Source organism: Meles meles, chromosome 18, assembly GCF_922984935.1.
Source record: "Meles meles chromosome 18, mMelMel3.1 paternal haplotype, whole genome shotgun sequence".
NCBI classification, from domain to species: Eukaryota; Metazoa; Chordata; class Mammalia; order Carnivora; family Mustelidae; genus Meles; species Meles meles.
This window is the reverse complement of record NC_060083.1, coordinates 47973895-47995541: the sequence shown is the minus strand read 5'-3', so window position 1 is coordinate 47995541 and position 21647 is coordinate 47973895. Positions and strand designations below refer to the sequence as shown.

The window sequence follows — 21647 nt, the reverse complement described above, 5'->3', positions numbered from 1 at the left end:
AAAAGCCTTTTTTCTTTCATCAAGGAAGCTGTCAACTTTTAATCAAAACCAAGTTTCACCTGCTTTAAAACAGATCAATGCCAACATGTTAACCAGAAACTAGCAGAACTAGAAACACTAAAAAACAAAACAAAAAGACATCCATTCAATAAAAGTAAATTTAACAGTCACAAATAATCTAGTACTTACCTTTTAACCTGGAGGCATCACGCATATCCTTTACCACTTTTCCAAATTCTTCTATTTGCACTTCATCACCTTCTGCAAGAAAAACATTTTTATATTATTATGTTCAAACATTTTTAGTAGTCAGCCTTACTAAGCAAAATTCAAGATCCAATGCAGCAATCTCTAAAAATGTAAATCATTTGATGTACTCGTATTTCCTTTTCATATTGTTGACTATCCAAAAGATCAATTTTATGGAATAAATAAACCTTAAGATTATAGGAGAAAGGCTGAGTTTTCAGTATCCATCAATCAAGAGAAACTGTGTAATCTGTACCCCTAGAGATAACACTAAGAGACAAACCTCAATTTTAGTTTAACCTTTCAAATGTTTACAGATAAAAATACTGTACCAGATTAACTTTAAAGATTTTTCCAATGCCAGATGGTTCTATAATTTCTAACACATGTTTACACTCATTTCTTACAAAGAACACACAGATACTAGAAAGCCAAAGTGACAAACACAGGAGGCAGAGGTGGCTTTGCTTACCCAGTCAGGAACAGGGAAACTTAGCACAAGGATTTAGAATTATTATAGTCCATGATCACGGGATAGAATATAGGTGCTATAAAATGAGATATTGGGGAAGTATTTCTAAATTTGTTAAATGATAAATACCTTTTCTATTTTTCAATTCCTTTTTGTAACCACCATAAAAATATTTTTTAGGGACACCTGGGTGGCTTAAAGTGTCCACCTTCAGTTCTGATCATGATCCCAGGGTCCCGGGATCCAGCTCTGCATCTGGCTTCTTGTTCAGCTGGAGCCTGCTTCTCCCTCTGTCTTCCCCTCCCCCTTCTTGTCTGTCTGTCTGTCTGTCTCTTTCTCTGACAAATAAAATATTTTAAAAATATTTTTTACAAACTTCAATATACTTTGAAATATTAATGAGTCAACACAGAATACCATCAAAAACCAAGAAGTAATAATTCAATCTCAATAAGTAGAGGGAACCTAAACCATTTTTTTGCTTTTTAACACACCATGGTCAAAAAGAATATCCTAGGTAAGTAATTTTTTTTTTTTAAGATTTTATTTATTTGACAGAGAGCGAGCCAGCGAGAGCAGGAACACAAGCAGGGGGAGTGGGAGAGGGAGAAGCAGGCCTCCCGCCAAGCAGGGAGCCCGAAGCAGGGCCCGATCCCAGGATTCTGGGACCATGACCCAAGCCGCAGGCAAACCGTCCAATGATAGAGCCACCCAGGCGACCCAGGTCGGTAATTTTTAAGTTCTTCTTCATGTTTCTAGGTCTCTGTTGAGCTACTTAAGCAGTTCACTTGGTCATTTCCCCCACTTTAATCAGAGAAACTCAACTTTTGTGATTTATATACTAAGGTACTCTGTTAAGAGTTCATTTAAAAGAAAAGAATTCTACTGCTTTAACAGCACCAAATACAAATACAAAGCCAAAAATACAAGGTTCAAGACTTTGCAAACCACTGCATTAAAATAAGAATTAAATCTTTGTACTTAAGTTCCAATGTTAAGAGAAGAAATGGTATGACAGATGGGGTACACAAAGTTTTCAATATTATGCATGTATTTGGATTTAGATGGTAGAATGTTCTATATTTTACACACTGCATTTTTGCTTTAGGTATACAATAATGAATAGGATACAGTATTTATTCTTTATTATCACAGTAAGTAATTTCATAGATAGCTGAGTTATTTTTATAGCTCATAAAATGATACGTTATTGGTCTGATTAAAATAAGTGCTATATAATACTTTCTCTGGTACATGTTGCCTTCAACTTCCACTCACTCTCTCAAGGGAAACTGAAGCTTTGCAATGAAAGAGAGGGCAGAAATCTCTACTATCAAGTCATAAGTATCCTTCTATTTTGATTAACCCTCTCCATCTCAAATATCTCAATAAACAAAACAATCAACACACTTAAAGTCCAAAATTACCAACATCACTTAAACAGGAGCTTCATGGAGAAAAAGGAGCGATTAATCCCCATAGGGAAAGACAGTTCTTTGATGAAGACCCCAGAGACATGCTTCTGTTACTAGGCTAGTTTGGCATAAGCATTCCACATACAAGAGTATAATAATACATTTGTAACTTTATGAGGGAGTGGAAATGTTTGCCTGTGGTTGCGTTCTATCTTTCTCCTGCCTACAGAACATCAGCAGTAAATGATAGTCTTATCTTTAAAATTTTGGTCTTTGGTCTTTGTTTTACAGTACTTTTTTTAACTTATTTTTTGTTTTTGTTTTAATCTTTTTTTTTATTTGCTAAGTAGAAGTTGTAGCCACCATGTGTTTTTCTAGCAAATTAAAAATTAAAAGTCTATTTCAACAAATTGTATGGACATCCCAAGTAGTGTTAATAAAAAACCAGAACAGATCTCTTAACATTCCCTAACAGTCTCTTCTGTGTTCCACTGGAATACGCCATTTTCCAGTAACATGTTAACACAACTTGAAGGTAAGTCAATGCATATTTGATCAATTTAGAGTAATGATAAATTAGATACTAACATTTTTTTCTGTAGGACAAACAATCTGAGCTTTCTTTATATTTCCTAAATGTGTATATTGGCATATCAAGCAAATACAAGATACAAGGAAAAATAAAGATAGAAGATAGAACCATATTCTTAGATATCTTAATTTTAGTATTTGAAGTACTTACCATCAATTGTTGCTAATTTCAGTGCACTTTGGAATTCTTTTATTTTCAAGTTACTATTCATCCCAGACAGAGTGTTCCATAGGTGAGAAACATTCATCTTCTCTTTGCTTAAATTGTGGAGGTTTTCAAGAGTATCAGGCAATACTGAAGGGTAGGTAACACAAAAGTTTTACAACATGCTTGTCCAAGAAGTTAGAATAGTAAACTATTATCTGGACTAGTCAGGAATTAAGACTTTTATGGTTAAGAGTAATAACAATTACAGCATAAATGATTCCCAGTTTTCTTTGTTTTGTTTTTTTTTTAAGATTTTATTTTTATGTAATCCCTATACCCAGTGTGGGCCTGGAACTCACAACCCCGAGATCAAGAGTCCCATGTTCTACTGACTGAGCCAGCCAGGTGCCCCTGCCAATTTTTAAATATTAAAACACAATAAAATATTTAACATCAGAATTACATCTTTGAGGATTCTGAAATATTTCAACAACTTATAGTGATGCCACCCCTGAATAACCGCTATAAAGAGCAGTTTGCATTGAACTATACAGATTTATAGAAGTCTGAGTTCATAAACGAGCCCAACTGATATAAACATGAACTAAATAGCTTTTGCTCTACATCTCCCCTCAAAGTTCTTCCCTGGATCTTTCTCTCTCTTCAATCTACCATTGCAGACCATGGGAGGAAGTTTTGTGGTGTTTTGTTTGTTTTTTAATTCCAAAAGAATTTAATGGAAGGTTTAATGTAGGGGTGTTGAAATTATCTCATGACAAATGTGTAAAAGATCACTTCGCTGCTGTATAGAGAATGGACTCTCCCAAAGATCAGGCAGTTAGGAAGATACTGTAGTAGTTCAGAGAAAAAGATGACAGTGGCTTCAACAAGGGTAATAGTGATGAAGATAATGAGAACTGGACAAATAAAAGGATGTATTTTGAGAATGAAGCTGAGAATATTTAAGATTTTATTTATTTATTTATTATTTTTTAAGATTTTATTTATTTATTTGACAGAGAGACACAGTGAGAGAGGGAACACAAGCAAGGGGAGTGGGAAAGGGAGAAGCAGGCTTCCCAATGAGCAGGGAGCCCAATGTGGGGCTCCATCCCAGGATCCTGGGATCATGACCTAAGCTGAAGGCAGACACTTAATGACTGAGCCACCCAGGCACCCCTAAGATTTTATGTTTAAGTAATCTCTACATCCAATGTGGGGCTCAACCTTACAACCCAGAGATGAAGTGCCGTATGCTCTACCAACTGAACCAGCCAGGTGCCCCAAAGCTGAGAGTGTTTTGTGGTGAATCAGAGACTGGGGCCATGAAGAACTCCTAGGTTTGAGAACTGAGCTACTGGTTAGATAGTGGTGTCAAAAACTGAGATAAGAGAGACTGGGGAAAGAATAAGATTATTGGAGAGAAAGAATTCCTTTTTATACATAAGATAAATGGGGAGTCCTCTTCAATAAATGGTGCTGGGAAAATTGGACAGCCACATGCAGAAAAATGAAATTGGACCACTTCCTTACACCACACACAAAAATAGACTCCAAATGGATGAAGGACCTCCATGTGAGAAAGGAATCCATCAAAATCCTTGAGGAGAATGCAGGCAGCAACCTCTTCGACCTCAGCTGTAGCAACATCTTCCTAGGAACAACAGCAAAGGCAAGGGAAGCAAGGGCAAAAATGAACTATTGGGATTTCATCAAGATCAAAAGCTTTTGCACAGCAAAGGAAACAGTTAACAAAACCAAAAGACAACTGACAGAATGGGAGAAGATATTTGCAAACGACATATCAGATAAAGGGCTAGTATCCAAAATCTATAAGGAACTTAGCAAACTCAACACCCAAAGAACAAACAATCCAATCAAGAAATGGGCAGAGGACATGAACAGACATTTCTGCAAAGAAGACATCCACATAGCCAACAGACACATGAAAAAGTGCTCCACGTTGGGGCGCCTGGGTGGCTCAGTGGGTTAAGCCGCTGCCTTCGGCTCAGGTCATGATCTCAGGGTCCTGGGATCGAGTCCCGCATCGGGCTCTCCGCTTGGCGGGGAGCCTGCTTCCCTCTCTCTCTCTCTCTGCCCGCCTCTCTGTCTACTTGTGATCTCTCTCTGTCAAATAAATAAATAAAATCTTTAAAAAAAAAAAAAAAAAAGTGCTCCACGTCACTCGGCATCAGGGAAATACAAATGAAAACCACAATGAGATATCACCTCACACCAGTTAGAATAGCTAAAATTAACAAGTCAGGAAATGACAGATGCTGGCGAGGATGCGGAGAAAGGGGAACCCTCCTACACTGTTAGTGGGAATGCAAGCTGGTGCAACCACTCTGGATAACAGCATGGAGGTTCCTCAAAATGTTGAAAATATGACCCAGCAATTGCACTACTGGGTATTTACCCTAAAGATACAAACATAGTGATCCGAAGGGGCACGTGTACCTGAATGTTTATAGCAGCAATGTCTACAATAGCCAAACTATGGAAAGAACCTAGATGTCCATCAACAGATGAATGGATCAAGAAGATGTGGTATATATACACAATGGAATACTACGCAGCCATCAAAAGAAATGAAATCTTGCCATTTGCGACGACGTGGATGGAACTAGAGCGTATCATGCTTAGTGAAATAAGTCAATCGGAGAAAGACAACTATCATATGATCTCCCTGATATGAGGACATGGAGAAGCAACATGGGGGGTTTGGGGGATAGGAGAAGAATAAATGAAACAAGATGGGATTGGGAGGGAGACAAACCATAAATGACTCTTAATCTCACAAAACAAACTGGGGGTTGCTGGGGGGAGGTGGGATTGGGAGAGGGGGAGCGGGCTATGGACATTGGGGAGGGTATGTGCTATCGTGAGTGCTGTGAAGTGTGTAAACCTGGCGATTCACAGACCTGTACCCCTGGGGATAAAAATACATTATATGTTTATTAAAAAAAAAAAATTGGAAGGGGAGGCGAACCATAAGAGACTATGGGCTCTGAAAAACAACCTGAGGGTTTTGAAGGGTCAGGGGTGGGAGGTTGGGGGAACAGGTGGTGGGTAATAGGGAGGGCACGTTTTGCATGGAGCACTGGGTGTTGTGCAAAAACAATGAATACTGTTACGCTGAAAAAATAAATAAAATGGAAAAAAAAAGATAAATGGGGAGTCAAAAGGACAGAGATATTTAAAGTAGTAAGATTATTTGGGAAGAGGCTTAGAGAATAGGACTCAGAATGGATTCTGGGATCATGCTAACATTTAAAAGTAAGCCAGAAAGGAAGCAGCCAGCAAATAAGACCAAAAAAGAAGAGCAATTTTACAGTGGATTATTATTCAGCTATTAAGAAAGAAGGAAATCTTGACATTAGTGAAAATATGGATGAACTTTAAGGACACTATGCTTAGTAAGATGAAGCAGACAGAGACAAATATTGTAAGGTCTCACATCTAAAAAGAACTCAAAAAAATTAATTAATTAGTTAATTAATTACATTTTTAAAAAAGCAAAGCTCAGAAACAGAGTAGAATGGTAGTTACCAGGTGGAGAATTTGGGAAGATGTAATTAAAGGGTACTAATTTACAATTAGAAGATGAAGAAGTTCTGGGGATCTAATGCACAGCATTGTGATTATAGTTAACAATACTGTATTATGTACTTGAAAGTTTCTAACTAAATCTTAGTGTTCTCACCACAAAAAAGAAAATGATAATTATAATTACATGATGTGATGAAGTTGTTAGTTAACACTATGGTGGTGATCATATTGTAATATATAAGTGTATCAAATCAGCACTTTGTATGGCTAAATTTACACAACGTTACATGTCAATTAAATCTCAATTTTTAAAAAAGAAAAAAAAAGGAAGAGCCAATAAGGTGGGAGAGAAATTAGAAGATTACAGTGTCACAGGAAACACAAAAAAAATTTTGAGTAAACATATTAAATTAAAACAAGAATAGTTGTTGAATCCTTATGCTGTACACCTGAAACTAATATAACACTGTACGTAAATAATACCTGAAGTAAAAAAAACTGCTGGAGGTAAAGAAGATGAAAACAAAAAGTTGACGATTAGATTTAACAAAATGAGATTTAACTTTTGTTTAAAAAAAAAAAAAGCTAGTATGGAGTGGCAAAGTCAAAACCTGTATGAGTGTTTTTAGAGAACTGGCAAGATAGTATTCTAACAAGAGCCACATTCCCCTTCAATTTCCAACACAAAACATATCCTATACTAAGTCAAAATATCAATAAAAATAATATTTGGCAATGAACTGAATGAGGGAAGAGGGTGGTGGAGGTAGGGACATAAGGGAAAAAAAGATCAAGAATGACTCCTAACTCCAGGGCCTAAACAACTGAATGCTAAGCTCAATAGAAAGGGAAATCATCAGATACCAGAAATGGGGAAGAAATATGAATTATGTGTGTGCCTAAGCTGATGCCATACCTGTCAGCTGGTATAATATAGAAGTTAAGAGCATAAGCTCCACTTCCGTTCTAATCTTAACTCTACCACAGACTAGTTATATGACTTTTTTAACCTCTATGTCATGGTTTCACATCCATAAAATAAAAATAATAATAGAGTTGCTATGAAAACGAAATGACTTAATAAATAAAAAGTATTTAGAAGAGTACTGGCACATAGTAAGCACTCAATAAATATGAGTACTATTATTGGTATGTGGTACAGATATGGTCTATCTAGAATTATAATTGAGATGCCCACTTAAAACTAGCACCCTGGAAAGTCTTCCATGCTAAAAATTATGACTAAAAACACTCTGGTCACCTTTTTAGGAATTCAAGAAGAAAGCTGTTCTCTGCCTGAGGCATGAATAGGGGGAATAAATCTCCAACAATAACTTAAATCCAAGGCTATGTTGGGTTTCAAATCAAATGATTTGTATAATACATAAATTCGAAACAGAGAATTAACATAAAACTGTCATAGCTAATTATCCTTAAGGAAAATCAAATTGGATCCCAATTTTACTCCATACTTAAAAATCAATTCCAGGTGAATTAAAGACTTAAATATGAAAAAGAAAAACTTAAAAATGTTTAAAAGAATATATTCAGAAATATCTTAAGGTCCTCAAAATAGAGACAAGCTTTCTATTTTCCCTATAAAGGCAAAGTTATCTGCTAAATGTAAGAAGGGTAGACACTCGAGTAGGAATGGAAGTTTGAGAGATGGAGATTTTAAAGTTACTTCAGAGAGTGAAAAATAAGCTAATTGGGGAAGAACAGTCACATAATTCCTAGGTAATGTCAAGGGTCAGCAGACAGTGATGATCAAGACTTTATAGTGGCACTCTATTCAATCTGCTTAGCGGTATAATTTTCTCTAGAAATGCTGTCAGCCACAAGGAGAAAGCAGGGTTGGGAATTTTGTCAGCTAGGTATAACAAAGGGGCAAGAGAATTTAGGGTATTTGAGACACACAGACCAGAGAGATTTTTTAAGCCAAGTAAGAAAGAAAATTGAGAACAGGAAGAGACTGGTGGGTAAGGAGAAAGTAGAGGAGGAAATGGATGGAAGGTCCCAATGAGGTATACAAAACCAATAAGCAGTCTGATGAAGATATGAGCAATCAAATGAAGAAAAGAGGAAAAGCAGTAAACATAAATGTGCAATATTAAGAATGAGAAAGGAAATTTAACTACAGATATGAATATGTGCTAATAAAATTTTTATCTCCATGAAACTGAAATTCCTAGGAAAAATGAAGTAATTAACAATGCAAATAATCTCTTCATCCAATTAATCTATTGTTTCCTTGTATAGAAAACAAATTAAATGGATTTATATTATAAGGTAAAATAACTTACTTAAAATGCAGTATTACTTAATAAGCACAAAATAACAAAATGCTACTTTTAACCCCATTTTTTTAAGTAGGCTCCACACCCAGCATGGAGCCCAATGTGGGCTCCATGACCCCAAGATCAAGACCTAAGCTGAGATCAAGAGTCAGATGCTTAATCGACTGAGCCATCTAGGTGGCCATAACCCCAATTTTTAAAAATACACATATATGACCTTGTATTTCTTTAGAGTGAGATTCTGAATGCAGAATGTCTTTCTCAGCTTACCATACTCACAACTTAACATAAAGTCTGATACATAACAGTGGCTCAAGAAAGGTTACTGAATAAATTGGAAGATGAAAAAAATACAGCTTTAAGTAGAAAATCTGCATATTAGTACTCAACTATAGTCACTAGATGGCATCACTTCCCCAAATTGGGAAGACATTTAACTCTTCCCAAAATAAATTTTATATACACGTTTCTTTTTTTTTTTTAAATTTTTTTTTCATTTTATTTATTTTTTCAGTGTAACATTATTCATTCTTTTGCACAACACCCAGTGCTCCATGCAAAACGTGCCCTCCCCATTACCCACCACCTGTTCCCCCAACCTCCCACCCCTGACCCTTCAAAACCCTCAGGTTGCCCCAACCTCCCACCCCTGACCCTTCAAAACCCTCAGGTTGTTTTTCAGAGTCCATAGTCTCTTATGGTTCGCCTCCCCTCCCCAATGTCCATAGCCTGCTCCCCCTCTCCCAATCCCACCTCCCCCCAGCAACCCCCAGTTTATTTGTGAGATTAAGAGTCATTTATGGTTTGTCTCCACACGTTTCTAACTCTCTATAATGTGTGAGATTATGATAATTTTCAACGCATTTGCACATAGAAGTTGTTCTAGATTTAGGGATCATTACTGGGGAAGATTAAGGCCAAACATATCAGCAGTAAGCCAAGCGTTTATTTGCCTGATGAACCGTAGGATGTCTTTTTATATATTATATTCTTCTAAAATCTATCACACCATTTGATCCACTAAAAGCACAAAAAATGATGTTTTTACATACATAATTTTTCAGAGAAGCGTTCCGTATTGGTCAACATTGTATCAACAAATTCCTTAAAATTCGCCTTTTTTGTTTCTAAAAGGGAAAAGAACATTTTTTTCAGTATCTTCAAGTATTAAATTATTAAGGTAAATACTGAATTATGTAAAATAAATTCTCTATTTAGGGAGATAATATAACTAGAGGCATTAGCTAATATCACTAAAAATATATGGGTATAAGAGGGAAAAGCAATTCATCTTACAGGAAAAAAGTAAATGCTGAAAACTGCCAGGAAAATTAACCAAAATCCTTCTAGTCACAAGTGCACTTTTTTTTTAACATTTTAAATTTATTTTTTATTTTTTATAAACATATAATGTATTTTTAGCCCCAGGGGTACAGGTCTGTGAATCGCCAGGTTTACACACTTCACAGCATTCACCATAGCACACACCCTCCCCAATGTCCATAAGCCACCACCCTCTCCCTACCCCCCTATCCCCAGCAACCCTCAGTTTGTTTCGTGAGACTAAGAGTTTCTTTTTTTTTTTTTTAAAGATTTTATTTATTTATTGACACAGAGAGATCACAAGTAGATAGAGAGGCAGGCAGAGAGAGAGAGAGGGAAGCAGGCTCCCCGCTAAGCAGAGAGCCCGATGCGGGACTCGATCCCAGGATCCCGAGATCATGACCTGAGCCGAAGGCAGTGGCTTAACCCACTGAGCCACCCAGGCGCCCGAGACTAAGAGTTTCTTATGGGTTGTCTCCCTCTCGATCCCATCTTGTTTCATTTATTCCTTTCCTACCCCCCCAACCCCCCCACATGGCATCTCCACTTCTTCATATCAGGGAGATCATATGATAGTTGTCTTTCTCCATCTAGTTCCATCCACGTCGTCGCAAATGGTAAGATTTCATTTCTTTTGATGGCTGCATAGTATTCCATTGTGTTTGTATATATATATATATATATATATATATATATATATATATATATATATATATACACCACATCTTCTTTATCCATTCATCTGTTGATGGACATCTAGGTTCTTTCCATAGCTTAGCTATTATGGACATTGCTGCTATAAACATTCAGGTGCACGTGCCCCTTCGGATCACTACGTTTGTATCTTTAGGGTAAATATCCAGTAGTGCAATTGCTGGGTCGTAAGGTAGCTCTATTTTCAACATTTTGAGGAACCTCCATGCTGTTTTCCAGAGTGGTTGCACCAGCTTGCATTCTCACCAACAGTGTAGGAGGATTCCCCTTTCTCCGCACCCTCGCCAGCATCTGTCATTTCCTGACTTGTTAATTTTAGCCATTCTCACTGGTGTGAGGTGATATCTCATTGTGGTTTTGATTTGTATTTCCCTAATGCTGAGTGATGTGGAGCACTTTTTCATGTGTCTGTTAGCCATCTGGATGTCTTCTTTGCAGAAATGTCTGTTCATTTCTTCTGCCCATTTCTTGATTGGATTATTTGTTCTTTGGGTGTTGAGTTTGCTAAGTTCCTTATAGATTTTGGACACTAGCCCTTTATCTGATATATCGTTTGCAAATATCTTCTCCCATTCCGTCAGTTGTCTTTTGGTTTTGTTAACTGTTTCCTTTGCTGTGCAAAAGCTTTTGATCTTGATGAAATCCCAATAGTTCATTTTTGCCCTTGCTTCCCTTGCCTTTGCCAATGTTCCTAGAAAGACGTTGTTGTGGCTGAGATCGAAGAGGTTGCTGCCTGCGTTCTCCTCAAGGATTTTGATGGATTCCTTTCTCACATTGAGGTCCTTCATCCATTTGGAGTCTATTTTCGTGTGTGGTGTAAGGAAATGGTCCAATTTCATTTTTCTGCATGTGGCTGCCAATTTTCCCAGCACCATTTATTGAAGTGGCTGTCTTTTTTCCATTGGACATTCTTTCTTGCTTTGTCGAAGATTAGTTGACCATAGAGTTGAGGGTCTATTTCTGAGCTCTCTATTCTGTTCCATGGATCTATGTGTCTGTTTTGTGCCAGTACGATGCTGTCTTGATGATGACAGCTTTGTAATAGAGCTTGAATCCGGAATTGTGATGCCACCAACTTTGGCTTTCTTTTTCAATATTCCTTTGGCTATTCGAGGTCTTTTCTGGTTCCATATAAATTTTAGGATTATTTGTTCCATTTCTTTGAAAAAAATGGATGGTATTTTGATAGGGATTGCATTAAATGTATAGATTGCTTTAGGTAGCATAGACATTTTCACAATATTTATTCTTCCAATCCAGGAGCATGGAACATTTTTCCATTTCTTTGAGTGCACAACATTTTTAATTTTAACTTACATTACCTTGCCTTCGCCTTGAAACAACTCACGAACATATGCAGGTGAAGAACTAGTATGCTATTTTACATATTTAGAAATGACATCATGACTTTTTCCCAGGTCACAAAAGGAAATAGAAGATCAGAGATTAGAAGGGAGCTCTCTTGACTGTTTTCTTCCGTATCAGGCTACCATTCACACTGCTATCTTTATTCCAGTATACTGTTGAAACTATTAAACACTTTAATAGTCATTTAATAGTTAGAAAATATCTCTCCTTGATTATATATAATCTCCCAATATTGGAATGGATAAGGCCACTTTAAGGGTTTTACATAAATATAATGAAATTTTGATAACTCTACACCTTTGCTTATCCCACTTAAAAAAATTCTAATTCTATTCCATAAAAGATAAGGTACAGTCTATTGTCCTATTCCCAAGATTAAATATCTTTGAAAAGTTTAAAGAGCACCAAATCACTTTGTGTTCTTAGCCAAATATTTAGAGACTTTAAAAAAAAAATGCGACTTCAAAAAATTCTGGGGGAATATTAGAGTTAATGAAGATTTATATTCACTAACAGGAACATAGAACTTCCTAAAGCAATAGATTCCCTTATTTTGGTAAGGTCTATTTGATACACATATGTTTCAGCCAAGCAGAGAGCCCGATGCGGGACTCGATCCCAGGACCCTGGGATCATGACCTGAGCCGAATGCAGAGGCTTTAACCCACTGAGCCACCCAGGCGCCCCATTTGAAGAACATTATTAATACCACTACACCCACTTGTGCTTTTTCCATTCCTTTCTACTGTCTCTCTACAGAGAGAGCATTGCTGAATTTTTCAGTATTACCAATCTCTTGGTTTTTTACATATAAGTTTAAATAGGATAAACAAAATATTCCTTAATTTTGTTTTACAACTTGATAAAAATTATCAGATTCTTAGAGCAACCTGAGACTTGTTTTCATTCAATATTATATTTCCAAGAATCACCCATATAGTATGTGTTTTCACTAATGTATAGACTATTAGTATTTCTTTATGCACCAATGGGCACAACTTTAACCATTCTATCACTGATGATGTTGTTTCTTTTTTTTTGTTTGCTATTAAGATAAGTGCTGCCATGAACATTCTTAAACATGTCTCCTTGTACATTAGTGCAAGAGATTTCTGAGATCTACAGCTAAACATTGATTTTCCAAGTCATGAAGTATGAAAACCATTCAAAATACTACATAATGTTTTTCAAAGTTTTTTTTTACCACTTTTATCTTACTTACCAACCATTAAATGAACAGATTCCTTAATTTTTGCCAATCTAGTGGGTATAAAAAGACATTTCACCGTGACCTAAATTTTGCATTTCCCTGATTACTAGTGATGTTGAAAGTCTTTTCATATGCTTATTAGCAACTTGTGGTCCTTCATCTGACAATGGCTGTTCTTATAATTTAGTCATTTTTCTATTGGGTCATTAATTTATAGGGGTTCCCAATATATTCTCCACAATGATCTTTTGAGGTTCTAAGTATTGCAAGTAATCTTCACTCTATTTGTGGCTTGTATTTTCATTCTGTTTGTATTATCTTTTAATAAAGAAATGTCTTTAAGTATAGTCAAACTTACCAATCTTTTCTAGTTAGTGATTTTGTATCTTAAAAATAATCTTTCCTAACTGTAAGTCAGAAAAATTTTCTTCTCTTTTTCTAAAACTTTTACTGTTCACATCTGGAAAATATTACTGAATATGATACATAGATAGGGATCTGATTTCATTTTTTGCATTTGAATACTTAATTATCCCAGCGCCATTTATTAAATGGTGTTCCCCCACCCCGTGATCTGCCACCTCATTGTATATGTTTTCACATGGATGTGGGGATATATTTGTAAGTTTCTTATCCTGTCTTATCAGTCAATTTCTCTATCTCTGTGCCATTCTCACACTGTTTTATTTACTATAGTTTTATAATGAGTTTTGACATCCAGGAGAGAAAGTTCCCTCCAACACTACTCACACACTCCTATACATGTTTTTTTCCCCCCCAAGAGTGTTTTAGCTATTGTTGGCCTTTGTTTATGCATACAGATATTAGAATTAAGTCATCAAAAAATATCAAGGTTTTAACAGAATTGCTTTGGATAAATAATTTAGGAGAACTGACTGTTTTGGATCTCTGAATCCATGAATATGGGATATATCACCATTTATTTAGGTATTATACAATGTTTTAACTAAGTCTTACCATTTTTTTTCTCATAGGTTTGCTCCTATTTCTTTTTCACTTTTTTTTTTTTACTTTTTATTATGGAAAATTTTACATATATACAAAGTAAAAGATATATTGTAATAAAAGCTCATTTACTCTCCCCCTAGCTGCAAATATTATCAATTCATGTCTATTCCCATTTTACCTAAAAACCCCACCCATTTGTCTACTTGACTACCAATCATCCCCTTTAGAAAAGTAGCTGTTAAGTTATAAGGCTAAAACTCATCAAAGTTAGCTATTTATAACTATAACAAAGTTAGCTAGTTATAAGGGTCAAAACTAGTACCTTCATTATGAACTGCAGGCTTTGACATAATAGAGTCCTTTGTCCCATTTAGTGCCCTTTGCCCTGACCTCTATCTTGTCAGAAAGCAAAATCAGAAACCCTACTTTTTGTTTTCATGTTTGCCTATAGGAAAAAAAAAGTCTGAAAATATGGTTATTACTGGTTATTTCTGGATAGTGGGATTTTGTGTGTTTTGTTGTACTTCTGAGTATTTTTCTGTATTGGTTTAATTTTAGTGACCCTTCTTTCTAATAAAAATAATAAAGTCATTATTCTGAGGAGAAAAAAATAGCAAAGCAACCCTCTTTCATATGTGTAAGCCCAGTTTTCCTAAAAATATATCACTTACCATTAGCTTCAGTCAACTCTGTGATCTTCTCAAATTCTGGCTTAGAAAGGTAAACTCCAAAATCCTGAAGACAAGTATTCAGATCCTCCAAATCCATATTTTCATCTTTAATTTTATCAATGGCTTTAATGACATCAGTCAACTCTGAAAATAAGGCAATATGCTGTTAAGTATTAAATATAAAAGTTAAAAAGAAAACAATAGTAAGATGAATTTTAGTTCTAACACTAAGTTAACAAACAAGAACTTCAGAAATGTTATGTATAAGAAGAAGTACCAGAATCTTTAATAGTATTGAAAACCAACAAGGTACAAAATCAGAGCCAAAAACATATTCTACTTTGCTATAGTCTCTGTATCTAAGGAAGTGCCAATTTAATTGCAATTTGAATGCATAGGAACAAAAATATTATACAATTTCCTCATTTAATTCTCTAATAATTTAAAATTTCCTAGTAGTGTGTTTCTCAGTAGCAGAAATAGAAGTAGAAAACCCTCAATCCCAAATGATGAATGGGGTAAGGTTTCATTGCAATATATGGCTCAGTCTTTGGTAAATTTATCTTGGTTTATCTTCTGTATATATAGGTATTATTACTTGGAAATAACTGTTCTACATGTCTTTTTATAATACTTTTGAATATGCCTCACAAATTTGGGCAGTATTCCATTCATTAAATTTAAACAGATAAATTTTTACTGCAATGAAAGCTTTCTTAAAATAACTTGCAAACATACAGAATTACTAAGGGGGTTGACAGATGTGTGGGGGGGAGTATGTAAACTTTGGAAAAAATTAAACTCAAATACTTTCCCTAATAGACTAGAATAGGTAAAGTGAGGGAGCTGGGCAATGGAAGGCATTAAAGCCATTATCTGGAGTTAATCAATTTTAGGCAATCACTGGAAATCATTATGCTAAACAAAGAAATGATCAAAGTGATGTCTGAATTAGATGATTCTTAAAAAAATGATTCTTATATATAAACATGTACAAGATACATCTTCCTATCTTGTGAAAGTGAAAGAAATATTCATTTGAAAGTAAAGAGCTGACAAGTGACATCGGCATAATGGTTCAATAGGAAGCCTAACACACTGCTTCAGTAGAAATTCAAAAACAAATTCCCTTTGTGAGAAATCAGAAACTAACTGAAAGGTTCTTACACCCCAGGAGAAGGCAAAACCAGATGCACTGAAGCTGGCAGTAAGATTTGGGACAACCTCCTGCAAAAGCTGGAGAGCCTGCCCCAGTGCAGCACTTATGATCCAGAAGAGCTCCCAGCTTCACCCAAGGAAAAGGAGCCATTGGTTCACACATCCACCAGTCCAACTTTTCCAAAAGGCCTTCTCAGAAGACTGGCTCTTGTCTTGCCGATCTTGGAGCTCTGATGATTCTAGTACAGCCTAGTTGTTTAGAAAGAATAAAGGTGGTGGCTTGGGCTGGCAGATGCCAGTGATCCTCCCTTCTGCTGAGCACAGAGCAGATTAAAATTCCCAACTCTTAGTCCACCCCCGCCGCCCAAGAGGAAAAGAGTTTATTCATGCATTCAGCACCTCAGCTTTTCAAGAACTGGCATGTGTCTTGTCAGTCCTGGAGCCTGGGTAAGGAAGAAGTCCATAGAGGCCCAGAGAATATCTGCTGGACTGATTGTTGAGAGTCTTTCCTGTTTAAGGCCAGTATGTGAAGACTGAGAGAGCCAATACACACCAACACACAAAGTCCAAATGGAAATTTCGTAACTAAAAAAATACAATAACTAGAATAAAAAGCTCAGCAGATGGACGCAAGGGTTGAAGGGAAGAGAAAGGAAAGTATCAATGAACTAAGAAACAGAAATAGAAATAACCCCATGAACAACACAGAAAACTGACAAAACAAAACAAAAAAAAAGGAATAGTTTCAGAGACCTGTAGGAATATAAAAACAACCTAAGGGAGCACCTGGATGGCTCACTCAGTTAAGCATCTTGACTTCATTCAGCGCAGGTCATGATCTCAGGGTCCTGAGATCAAGCCCCACATCAGGCTTGTCGTCAGGCTCCCTGCTCAGCCAGGAGTCTGCTTATCCCTATCCCTCTGGCCCATCTCCCTGCACATGCTCCCACTTGCTCGCTTTCTCTCTCTCAAAAACAAAAAACAAACAAACAAAAAAATCTAACACTTGTGTCCCAGAAGAAGAGAAAAAGACCATGGTTAAAAAGATACTCAAAGAAATAATGCCTGCACATTTCCCAAATTTCAAAAAACAGCAATGAAAAAACAATTGAGTTGGTGAATAACCTTACATGGTGTAGCATTCAAGAAACTGATCTGCTAATAGTGTCTTCAAGAAATCCAGACACTTAAGCACTTACATTTATCAGAAAGGACAAATGATAAAGTAGCTTTTAACATGAGACTTCTTTTTTTTTAAGATTTTATTTATTTATTTGACAGAAAGAGATCGCAAGTAGGGAGAGAGGCAGAGAGAGAGGGGGAAGCAGGCTCCCCAAGGAGCAGAGAGCCCAATGCGGGACTTGATCCCAGGACCCTGAGATCATGACCTGAGCTGAAGGCAGAGGCTTAACCCACTGAGCCACCCAGGTGCCCCAACATGAGACTTTTTATCTAAGTATAAGAGAAAATCTTTCCTTTGGATTAATTTTCCCTTCTCTGAGAAATCTTTTGGAAAGAAACAAAAAGCTTATCTTTCTTCTTTAGCATATGAATAAATGAAAGGAAATATAAAAACAAAGGCAAACCAAACCCGTGTTTCATTTAAACAAGTCCTTTACAAAAAATTAAAAATCAGGGATGCCTGGGTGACTCAGCTCAGGTCGTGATCCCAGGGTTCTGGAATAGAGTCCCGCACCATCCCATCATTGGGCTCCTTGCTCAGCAGGGAGCCTGCTTCTCTCTCTGCCTGTTGCTCCCCTTGCTTGTGCTGTCTTTTTCTCTTTCTCTCTCTCTCTCACAAATAAAGGGGGAAAGTCTTTAAAAAAAATTAAAAATAAAATCACCCATCAATTGCTAAGAATGTAGCTAATTACCTATTTCATCTCCTCATTTCCTTACTATTACTCTACATTTATGTAGTTCTTTACAGTTTTTAAAATCCACATAACAACTCTGGGAGGTAAGCAAGTTAGCTATTATTACCTTGACAGAGCAAGTCTTTAACAAACTGGCAAATGGCTTGCCTGAGGATTTCAGGACTATTAAGTATCTATCCAAAAAGCAAACTCAGCTCAGTAGAACCTAACTCTTTTCAACCTGTTTCTTTCCTCCAAATCATTTTAAAATAAACTTCCCACTTACCATCATATTCAGGAGGACTTTGCTCCATGGAGAGAGCATTCATAAAGACATCTAAGTTCACCATTCCACTTTCTGTAAAATAAAGAGTTGGATTATGCATTGTTATGTTTTTGCATAAAAGGTAAATTCATTTTTTAATACAACTAAGAAAGAATTACTTCTCCTTGACTTCGTCATCATCCTATTGATTCTTCATATCTTGTTTCCCTAGATGAGTCTTTCTAAACTAGGTCAGTTCATTTCATTTCAACAATTACTTAACAATTTTTAAATATCTATGATAAAGTGCAATGGACTGAGTTAGGTACTCAGTTGTTGACAGATACAGGAAAAAGGAAAAGTGCACAGATGGATCATGAGAAATTAGAGTCTATTTCACACCATCATGAAAACCCAGTCAATATGCTACCCATTAAGACACCTTGACAATACTAACCACTCCTTACAGACCCAAATGTCCCCATCTCTACCTCCCACATCCAGCTGATCCAAATAAATATTTTTAGGTACAAAGCCTCCACAGTGATCATACCAATCCTGATAAGCAACAGAAAGGGCTCAATAGGGACGCCTGGGTGGCTCAATGGGCTAAGTCTCTGCCTTCGGGTCGGGTCATGATCTCGAGGTCCTGAGATCTCGAGGTCCTGAGATCGAGCCCCGCGTTGGGCTCTCTGCTCAGTGGGGAGCCTGCTTCCCCCTCTCTCTCTGCCTGCCTCTATGCCTACTTGTGATCTCTCCCTGTCCAATAAATAAATCTTTAAAAAAAAAGAAAAAAAGGGCTCAATAATTTCAGTAGCACCTATTCCTGAGATTTTTTTTTTTTTTTTAACAAATCTTCTTTTCTATTTACCTTAGCTAGGAAATTTTGCTCAGGTTCTAAGAATTCATTTCTAACACATTCCCAAGCAGTCTTTTCCCAAAATGTTGCCTCTGCCTTCTCCTCAACTAAACTTCTGCTATGGGCAGTTCTTTCTTAATGATAAAACAACTTCTCTAATACAACAACCCTTCCTGGAAACTTATACTCTGCCTTGAACTTAGGCTGATGACTGGGATATGCCATTTAGTATCTTCTAGATGCTAACTGAGTGCCTTTTTGTTTAAGTAGCACTAGCCCTAAATTCCTAGATGTAGCACTCCTCCTCCATTTTGGAATTTCCAATGATTTCTTCATGGATCCTTGGGCTATTTGCTCAGAGATTTTTGTACCCCTTGGATATTGTGGTTTTACTGCCTAAACCTCCCTACAACTGGATCAGACTTCCCCAGTACATGTTCCAAACTAGAGGGCATAGCTAAGGAATAGTCATGGAGTCCCATATAAACAATTGAGATATAAAAGGCCTAGCTCCTCCAAACCAATCCATTAGGTCAGACTTTCCAGCAACTTTTTTTTAAATACTATTTTCCATTTTTGTATCTGTTCTTTTAGAATCTTCTTTAGCATGGCCCATTCTGCTACATTCCTAGTTGAATGAACTTATTCCATCATTTAATACTATCCATAAAACTACTTAATTTTCTCAAGAAGTTTGGCATTATCAGTCTCACCATTTTGAGTAGTATCTGTCACAATCTTCTTGAGCTCTTTGTCTGATAAAGTAATTCCTAGTGAAGGCAAAATGGACTGAAGTTCTTCTGCAGCCATGTAATTTTCTTGGAGTTTATGGATAGCTTCACAGATGTCTTCTAAATGTACAAAATGTAAAGCGCTATTCAGCTACAGAATTTATGTGTCTTAAGCAACAATTAGCACCCAAAATCTTTATCTAGTAATCAGAAAGCAAGTTTTATCTATGTAATATTATTTCACAGGCCTGCTTTTTCTTCATATTTCTGTTGTAAATATTTCCCTTGTAGTTCAAACAGAAAACAATCTTGAAAATTCTATAAGCATTTATAAACTATTTGCTTGGAGGAACAACTTGTTCAAGTTGCTCAGCCAATGCTGCTTGGTTCTGATTAAAATATATGAGTTCAAGAGATCATAACACCAATGTGTTCAAATTCTAGGATTCTAAGCAAAAAATGAGATTTCGTGCCCTTCCCATCACTTTATTTTTTTCTTCTTGTTTTTTTTATTATGTTACATTAGTCACCATATAGTACATCAATAGTTTTTGATATAGTGATACATTGTTTGCGTATAATGCCCAGTGCTCCACTGGTCTACCATACTTTCCGTTCACAATCTTCAAAATCATAACATTTTAGAAGCAGATATACATGGCCATGATGAGCCCCCTAATATCATGCACTGAGATGGGCACAATATCACTTCAGTGATATTCCAGCCAAAAATGTACAACCTGAACTTATTCATGAATAAATACAAGGAAAAAATCCAAATGAGGGACATTATACAAAAAAACTAGTCAATACTCCTCAAAAGTGTCATGGTCATGAAACTATCCCAGATCTGAGGAGACTTAGGATACATGACAATTAAATGTAATCTGAGATCCTGGATGAAACCTTGAACCAGATATCTCATGAAACAAACTGAGGGTTGCTGGGGGAGGGGAGAGGGAGAGGGTGGCTGGCTTATGGACATTAGGGAGGGTATGTGCTATGGTGAGTGCTAAGAAATGTGTTAGCCTGATGATTCACAGACCTGTACCCCGAGGGCAAATGATACATTGTATGTTAATTTTTAAAAAAGAACATTTATGAAACAAATGAAATAAATCAAATAAGGTCTTCAGAATAGTAAACAATATTATATCCATGTTAATTTCCTTGTTCAGTGCATTTACCATAGTCATACAAGATCTTAACACCTGGGAAAACTAGATGAAGACTATATAGGAATGTCTTTACCTTTGTGTAATTATTATGATTTTAAAACTATTTTTAAATGAAAAGTTAAAAATGTTTTTAAAATGTAAATCAAGTGAAGTCACATTTCATAGATGTTCAATTACCATCAGTTTATTTTGGAAGTCATACCATATTTCACACTTCTCTATACATAGAACATGAAGCATGGCAATGGTAGATGATTTGATTTTAGTGACACCGGGAAGATAAATAACCACTTTCTTCCACAGTCTTCTACTCACTGGCTAAATGCTTACTATTCCACTATTCCTTTATCCAGGTTTTTAATTCTTCCTGGAATATAAAGAACTCAGAAATAGGAATGAGGCACAGAGTAATAGTAGGGCATTGGTAAAGGACTCAAACAAACACTGTTGTGCCTCCTTAACAGAGCACTCTCCCTTTCCAACTGACTTATTGAAAAAATGCATCACTGTGTATGAATCACTAATATTTCACTACGCACTCATTTTCACAATTACATGTAATATGAAGTGCAATAAAAAGGTCACTATGTTTCTTTAAAGGAAATAAACATAACTTAAGTA

At 36.2% G+C, this 21647-nt stretch overlaps 1 protein-coding gene across 1 annotated transcript in view; it reads right to left on the bottom strand.

Moving 5' to 3' along the window:
• The window catches only part of EFCAB13 (EF-hand calcium binding domain 13), a 96396-nt gene that overhangs the window by 21177 nt on the left and 53572 nt on the right, over positions 1 to 21647 (bottom strand). Inside the window, exons 8-13 of the mRNA XM_045985397.1 lie at positions 19831 to 19968; positions 18280 to 18351; positions 14980 to 15123; positions 9777 to 9851; positions 2879 to 3022; positions 190 to 261 (exon numbers count right to left, since the gene is read on the bottom strand). Coding sequence (XP_045841353.1) covers positions 190 to 261; positions 2879 to 3022; positions 9777 to 9851; positions 14980 to 15123; positions 18280 to 18351; positions 19831 to 19968 — 645 coding nt within the window. The remainder of the gene's footprint in view (positions 1 to 189; positions 262 to 2878; positions 3023 to 9776; positions 9852 to 14979; positions 15124 to 18279; positions 18352 to 19830; positions 19969 to 21647) is intronic.